This window comes from Temnothorax longispinosus, unplaced genomic scaffold, assembly GCF_030848805.1.
Source record: "Temnothorax longispinosus isolate EJ_2023e unplaced genomic scaffold, Tlon_JGU_v1 HiC_scaffold_486, whole genome shotgun sequence".
Classification (NCBI taxonomy): Eukaryota; Metazoa; Arthropoda; class Insecta; order Hymenoptera; family Formicidae; genus Temnothorax; species Temnothorax longispinosus.
In genome coordinates this window covers 1-8,251 of record NW_027270326.1, presented here as the reverse complement: position 1 = coordinate 8,251, position 8,251 = coordinate 1, and the positions used below count along the sequence as shown (strand labels likewise).

Here is an 8,251-nt window from a genome sequence, read left to right as displayed (position 1 = left end):
GTTAGTTTGAGCTTCTTTATTACCCCAAAGGGGTCCAAAAGGGCGTTTTGAAGGGACGTACCCAACCCTCTTCTGTCAGTAATAGATGGAAATAATACGAAGTATTCGTACGCGACATACATGAATAAATACGAAATTTTGCAAGAGTTTATATTCGGGATTTAGGAAAATTGTGTAACGCAAAAATTTTCTTGCTTTGTGTAAATATAATCTCGTTTAAATAATCAGGGCCGTGTCATGCGCAGTGATACAATTTAGCGTATAAACGATATAAAAAAGTGTGGAAAAATTGGATATTATTAGGAATTCATTAGTTTCATGTTCAAATTCACGTATCGAAATTTTCGGATTTAATGCAAACCTTTCTTCTCTTAAATTAAAACATTCCTTTACCTTACATTAAATTGACATCAGTAATTTAATTATTTTACTTATAACTATTTGAAATTTCTTTTGTATTGATAAGAAAACTGGTATTGTAAAAGATATCGGTTCAACTGGAGGCCGAATATTTCTCATTCACCAATAATACTTGATATATTATTAATTGTAAGATGAACTTCAATTTTCAGTCGATAAAGTAAATCTCAGAAGGAACATAGGAAAGAAACTAGAGACAGCAAATGTATAAAATACAAAGTAAGCAGAAGGGACTTTCTACAGAGCAGTCAGAAAATTAAAAGAAGTTCTATTTTATTATTTATTTTAATAAAAGAAGTCTTGTTAGTGTATCTCGAATTCACTATATTAACATTTGGCCGATTGTCTGCATGCGTTTGAGAAAGTATAGAAAGTTTGAGAAAATTTCAATTATGTATTCTGTGTTGTACATTTAAATCACTGTTTTTTGATTGGAACTATTTAAATTGATATTGAAGTTCGCATAATTTTTGTCAGCATTAAGGCGGAACGTTTAACAAGGTAATAATGGATTTCTGGCCAGAGCTGCTGTAAATGTCACAGTGGTTGCAATCACGTAATATTTGTTCGACACTATCAGAGTAAGACTAGTCTTTTAAGATACAAGCAACACTTTACTTTGAAATTAAACACGTCGCTTTGAGAATGCTGAGAGAGGTAAATTAAATACGCAAATAGGGTAAATTACTTAAAAATTTCAATTTTTGCATTATATTTTATCACACAGTTTTTCGAGCATTAATTTTTACAATTTGTCTGTTCGTATACATATAAGATTATATATATAATTTATGTTGTTCAAGATTTTATATATATATATATATATATATATACATACATATATATACATATATATACACATACATATATAAATTATACTATTTATATCTTATATAATTTCTATAATAAAAATATTTTTATACAAATGTAAATATATGAGAATATAATGTATGTAAGGTATTTAATGTATATAATATATGTAATATACATAATATATATAATATATAATCTTATATGATTGTGTATTATTGTTAATTATTGAAAAATATAAATCATTGGCAAATAAATGTAAGAGTATAATAAGAGTATAATAATTATGAATCATGCTTTTTATATGACTTATGTACGATAAAGTAATGCATTCAATAATATTCTTCAATGTGGTCACAAATAATAATAAATGAAGAAATTTTAGTAAGGACTAATTATGAAAAAGAAATCTAAACGTTATTTAAATAAAGACCGATTTTTTCTGCAATTATTTTCACATATTGATCAGCATTCGTTGACAGCTCTTTAAATGATTCGTCGTAATATGTTTCTTCAACCATTAAATCCATAACCGTGGAACATGACGTCACCATTTCGTACCTAATCCGTTCGCAGATTTGTGATTCTCTATCATTCACAGTAATTGTTTGAAATTCTTTATGAGCTTCCTCTAAATACTTTACTCGTTGTTTATGTAGTTTTATTTGTTCATCCCTTTGTTCTTGAAAACCTGCTAAATATTTGTATGCATCCGAAATTTTAAGTGTTAACATCGCATAATTTTCAATATTAGTGTCTATAGTAAAATATTTCTTTGCTGCTTGAAGTTCTCTCAAAGTGTTTATGAAAACCGATTTGGCATCAGCAAGATTCAATATACATGGTGCTGTGATCTTGTTGATCTTAGTAGCTAAATGTTCCAATTCTTTTTCCAGCGTAGAAAATATTAAATCTGAATCCTCAGATATTATTTCTAATTTTGACATTTCATCTTGTATCTCAGAAGATTTTTCTTTATTCTGTGAGAATTTTTCCATCCAGAAACGTAAGAGAGAAACTCCATAAGAACCCCAAGATCTAGCACTAACGGCTAAGGCATTATTATAACTTTTATTCGAATCAAGAGGTGCTTCTTTCTCTTCCGATCTAATATCTTTATCAGATCTGTGTATTACATAATCTCCAATAGCAATGTGACTTTTAGCTTCAGCGAAACGACCGTTTGCTAGAAAGTATCTAGATAGATCAAATAAGGTTAAAGCCATATCAAGACATTTTTCATCAAATTTTGCTTTGTTAGATACCATGTCTGTCAGTCGGATGTTTAATATATCATGTATGTACTTTACAAATTCGTGCTTATCTTTAGACCTTCTAAGATATTGACGTTCTAACTCCTGTAAAGTTGTATGATGCAAATTGTTCAAGATAATCCTAGGATTCAATTCTTTTCCTTTAATACCAACAAGACTTTCTATGTGGATGGGATCGGGATAATTATCCTCTCGTGTGTATTTGTAGTATAGCGACAATGCTGTATTCAAGTGTTCATTATCTTTTTCTGTCTCAAGTTTCTCACAAACTGAATTTAATCCGTTAAGTGCACCTATAGATGTCAATATAGCTTTACGGTCTAACGTTTTGCCTTTTAACAGTTCCAAACATCTTGAAAGATAACGTACAGCAGTATTTAAATCGTCAGTATCCGTGGAAGTAACATATTCTAAGCCAATGTTGCAATGAGCTGTCGATAAAGCAACAATATCATCAAATTTTTGGTCCGTTAAAACATCGACTACATTATGATATAATACATTCATTTTCTCCTCTGACACTTTTAATTTGTCTTTCTTCTTAGCAAGTCCAGTGTCTTCATCTATGTACTTTATTTCAAACGACAATTGTAGAATGTCCAAAAAGTTCTCACTAATATTCATACTTGTAGTGGATTCGGCCGGTACCGTTTCTGTATAAACAATGAGAATTAATGGTTATAAATCATTACATGGACACTTATCTAACAAAATTACTTATATGCGTTACCGAGTTCAAGAATTTGAGCCTGTCTTTCTTCCATTACTTGTCTGAGGAACGCGAACATTGTTGCTCACTGATATAAAGACAATGTCCAGTATAAAGTTATGAATTTGTGCTCTGACTTGCAAATTTATCAAACGTCCTTTAATCACGGATGAGGGATTTCCGTATACACGTGCTATATATAAAAATTGGAGGGGATTTACACCTCTGATATCCAATAGAAAGATATGTTTTATAGGGATAAAATTTCTTTTTATCTAGGGTCGATAGCGCGTTCTTCTACAGGATATCGAATTACGTATTGGACGTTGGATACGGACAAGTATTTCAAAAGAGGCATAAGATTTCACCCAATGACACAAGGTGTCAAAGAACGGTGCTGAAATAAGGTAAAAGAATATGATGTATGAAATTGATCTATCTGATGTATATTTTTGGACCTATACTGAATTCGAACATAAAGCTTTTAAAATTGATCAAATTGCAGGGAAATTTATGAAAATGTAGTTTTTCTATACAAAAAAGATTCGTTTTGCAGCAAATAATTTTTAATGAACAAATGACAATTGTAAACAAAATAAGTCTTTTTTATTGATATTTTTTAGAGAGAAAAAAAGATAGGGTTGCGACCTTATTTTCATCGAAATTCTACATTTTTATAGTTCCATACTTTACAGATTCACGCTGCATTTCCTACTTTTTTCAATGTTTGCTGTAATATCTCTCATGCACATTTTTCTTCTTTTACTGTACGGATATAAAAGGCGATAAAGTATATGCAAATATAAGTATATCCCAAATAGAACAGCATATCACAATAAAGTCAAATGATATTAAAATGACTGCTAAATAATTTTTTTTGTTATTTTACCATCATTTTGACGTCTTTTGACATTATTATAACTTTCTGTTCTATCTGAGACACGTATAATATATATATAACATTCGAACTAGGTTAATAATATATATAGTATTAATTGTATAGAAAAGCAGATCAAGACTTGGTCAAACAGATCAAGACTTGGTCAAACAGAAGCAGACTTGGTCAACCTAGACAGATCGTTTAAGCAAAGTAGTGGGTTTCTGGCCAGACTTGCTACAAATCACAGCGCCTGCAATCGCATAATATCCGTTCGACACCTTCAGAACAAGACTAGTCTTTTCAAGTTATCAGCAACAATTTATTTTGGAATCAAACACGCCGCTTTGAGAATGCTGAGAGAGGTAAATTAACGTACTCTTGGAGTCTATTGGCAATGCATTTAAAATAAAAAATGTATTTGCCTTCAAATCGCTTAATAAACAAATAGAGTAAATTATGTTTAAATTTTAATTTCTTTGCTTAATATTTTTTTCACACAGTTTCTACGAATATTGATAATTTCTACAATTTGTCTGTTTATAAACATGTAAGAATATATATTTATACAATTTATGTTACTTAAGATTATATAACTGTATATTATTGTCAGATATCGTAAAATATTGTTAATTATAAAAATACAAGAATATAATAATTACACATCTGTCTATCATATGGAAATATTATAAGGAACATGACTCATTCAAGAACTATTTATTTTCAGACGAATTTAATACAGATAATTAATAAAACACATTTTTTAAATTATGAATCATGTTTCTTATATGACTCAAATATATGTTAACGCGGAATGTATTCAATTAATATTCACCAATATAAAGTCATAAATAACAAGAAACGTACAAATCTTGAAAAAGGTCTAAATATTTAAAAGAATCTAAACGGCATTTAAATAAAAATCGATATTTTCTCCGATCATTTTCGCATATTGATCAGCTTTCATTGACATCTCTTTAAATGATTCGTCATAATATGTTTCCTCGATCATTAAATCCATAACCGTGGAACATGAAGTCACCACTTCGTACCAAATCCGTTTGTAAATTTGTAATTCTCTATCCTGCACAGTAATTGTATGAAATTTCTTACGAGCGTTCTCTAAACTCTCTACTCGCCGTTTATGTAGTTTTATTTGCTTATCTCTTTGTTCTTCAAAACCTGCTAAATATTTGTATGTATCTGAAATTTTCAGTGTTATCTTTGCATAACTTTCAATGTCAATGTCTGCAGTAAAATATTTTTTCGCTGTTTCAAGTTCTCTCAAAGTGTTCAAAAAAACCAATTTGGCATCAGCAAGATTCAATATACATGTTTCTGTGATCTTAATAGCTATATGTTCCAATTCTTTTTCTAATAGGTCAGAGAATATTAAGTCGGAATCCTCAGATTTTATTTCTAATTTTGATATGCGATCTTGTACCTCGGAAAATTTTTCTTTATTCTGTGAGAATTTTTCCATCCAGAAACGTAAAAGAGAAACTCCATAGAAACCCCAAGATTTAGCACTAACGGCTAAGGCATAATTATGACGTACATTCAAATGAAGAGATGCTTTTTTCTCTTCTGATAAATCTTCAACAAATCTGTATATTACATAATCTCCAATAGCAATGTGACTTTTAGCTTCAGCGAAACGACTGTTTGCTAGAAAGTATTTAGACAGATCAAATAAGGTTACAGCCATATCAAGACATTTGTCATCAAATTTTGTTTTGTCAGATACCATGTCTATCAGTCGGATGTTTAATATATCATGTATGTACTTTACAAATGCATGCTTATCTTTAGACTTTTTAAGATATTGACGTCCTAACTCCTGTAAAGTTGTGTGATGCAAAGTGTTCAAGATAATCCTAGGATTCGATTCTTTTTCTTTAATACCAATAACACTTGCTATGTGGATGAGATCAGGATAATTACCTTTGTTTCTGAGCACTGAGTTATAGTATAGTGCCAATGCTTTATTCAAGCATTTAGTATTCTGCTCTTCCCCAAGTTTCTCACAAACTGAATTCAATTCGTTCAGTGTACCTATATATATCAATATAGCTTTACGGTCTAACATTTTGTCTTTTAACAGTTCCAAACAACTTGAAAGACAGTGTAGAGCAGTTTTTAAATCGTCAATATCTGTAGATGTAACATATTCTAAGCCAATGTTGTAATAAGCTGTCGCTAAAGCAACAATATCATCAAAATTTTGGTCCTTTAAAAGATCGATTATATTATGATATAATACACTCATCCTCTCTTCTAACGCTTTTATTTTGTTTTTCTTCTTAGCAAGTTTAATGTCTTCATCCATGTACTTTATTTCAAACGACAATTGTAAAATATCCAAAAATTTCTTACTAATATTCATATTTGTAGTAGATTCGGCCGGTATCGTTTCTGTATAAACAATGAGAATTAATGGTTAAAAATCAATACATGGAGATTTATCTAACTAAATAGCTTATATGCATTACCGAGTTGAAGGATTTGATCCTGTCTTTCTTCCATTACTTGTCTGAGGAACGCGAACATTGTTGCTCAATAATACTGATATAAAAACAATTTCCAGTATAAAGTTATGAATTTCTGTTCCGACTAGCAAGTTTATCAAACGTCCTCTATTTCTGGATGGGGGATTTCCGCATACACGTGCTATACATGAAAATTAGAGAGGGTTTACATCTTTTATATCCAATAGAAAGATATATTTTATAGGGATAAAAATTATTTTTACCTAGGGCCCCTATATAGCGTGTTCTCCTATAGGATATTGAATCGCATACCGAGAACATTGGATACAGATAAGTTTTTCTGAAAGAGGTGTAAAAGATCCCACTCAGTCAGTAACCGAAAGTGTCAAATTTATTTATTTATTTTTCGAATGTTCTTCCAAAAGGGCTCGTTGAAATAAACATTATTCTTTTTAAATTGGCGGTGTTTGAAACAGAAGGTATAAATATTTTAATTTCTTTTGGATGATACTTTTTTGGATAAAATTAGTCTTTTACATTTTTGTTTTTGGTTTTTTCTTTTTTTTTTTATTGTGGCCCTGCTAGCTTAATATTAAAATAGCAGCGCCACGGTTTTCTTCGAAATGGCACGCGGTACACAATTATTATTAGTGGCACAATTTAGTATAAAATAGGTACTAAATCCAATGGGTCTAGTTTGATTCTGCTAGCTTAATAGATCAGAGGTATTTGATACTTTTCTCACGCATGATATGGTTCATGACAATGCCCGGAGTAGCGCACTCTTTACCTGTGTCAAGGATTTACTTTCATCCTTTTTATTTGCGAGTTAATAAATTAAAAATTAAACGTAACTAAAAATAGTACACGGGATCAAATTTATGCCACTTTCACGCAGTTGATCCTAGGTAACATTATGTGCTTAAAATTTCTGTCTTCAAATGGCCGCGGACCGCTATTTTGCATGGAGGTGTCGTAGCGACTTAAAAATGGTTAGCAAAAATTTTTCAAATAATTCCCAACTTGATATCTTTAATGTCATTTAAAATTTTCAACTCCCATTTTACCACCTTGGGTGGGAAATGATCGGCACCCATGTCAAGCAGAGATAGTTTTTTTCAAATATTGGAATAAATACCGATATTTTTATTTCTACAAAACGTTATTTAAGGGTTTCCACATTTTTGACAAATCTATTAGATATATATATGTATATATTACCTGTATTAATACAGAAATTACCTAAGTTCCGTATTAAATGATGAATTTTAGAAACACATCTGCAAAAATGAAAATTTTAATAACCAAACATCTTGATCGTTTCAACTTTTAAATGATAAATGTTTAAAGTTTTCGATTAATTAGATTGTTCAATAATTGCGTGGCCAATGACGCCGCACGATTAAGTTGTCTGCAGATATCTAGTCTCGATTTTATCTTTCTACATGTGGATATAGTGTAACACAACTATTTCATTTAACTTATTTATTTTCTTAATCCTACGTTTCTTGTTACGCGCAAGTTTACGTATAAAGCACTTATATAATTTCAGATGCGACTGGAGTCACAATGCACGAATAATAAGATATGACGCATCCGACCCGAAAACGTTTGACTTCAGATCCGTTTCATACGAGAACTTTTCGCGGACTTGATTGATCAATTTTAAACT

General features: G+C 30.4%; 2 protein-coding genes across 2 annotated transcripts; both read right to left on the bottom strand.

Annotated features, from left to right (window-relative positions):
• Nucleotides 1–1,409: 1,409 nt before the first annotated feature.
• Nucleotides 1,410–4,563, bottom strand: LOC139824641 (KIF-binding protein-like). The gene is made up of 2 exons (XM_071797177.1): nt 3,235–4,563; nt 1,410–3,157 (listed from the first exon to the last, which is right to left on the bottom strand). Exons 1-2 carry the CDS (start codon nt 3,290–3,292, stop codon nt 1,641–1,643), a joined length of 1,575 nt encoding a protein of 524 aa, XP_071653278.1. The 5' UTR covers nt 3,293–4,563; the 3' UTR covers nt 1,410–1,640.
• A 254-nt stretch (nt 4,564–4,817) lies between these two features.
• LOC139824640 (KIF-binding protein-like) lies at nt 4,818–6,723 on the bottom strand. The gene is made up of 2 exons (XM_071797176.1): nt 6,583–6,723; nt 4,818–6,505 (listed from the first exon to the last, which is right to left on the bottom strand). The coding sequence occupies exons 1-2, from the start codon at nt 6,638–6,640 to the stop codon at nt 4,992–4,994; spliced, it is 1,572 nt and encodes a 523-aa protein (XP_071653277.1). The 5' UTR covers nt 6,641–6,723; the 3' UTR covers nt 4,818–4,991.
• Nucleotides 6,724–8,251: the final 1,528 nt, after the last annotated feature.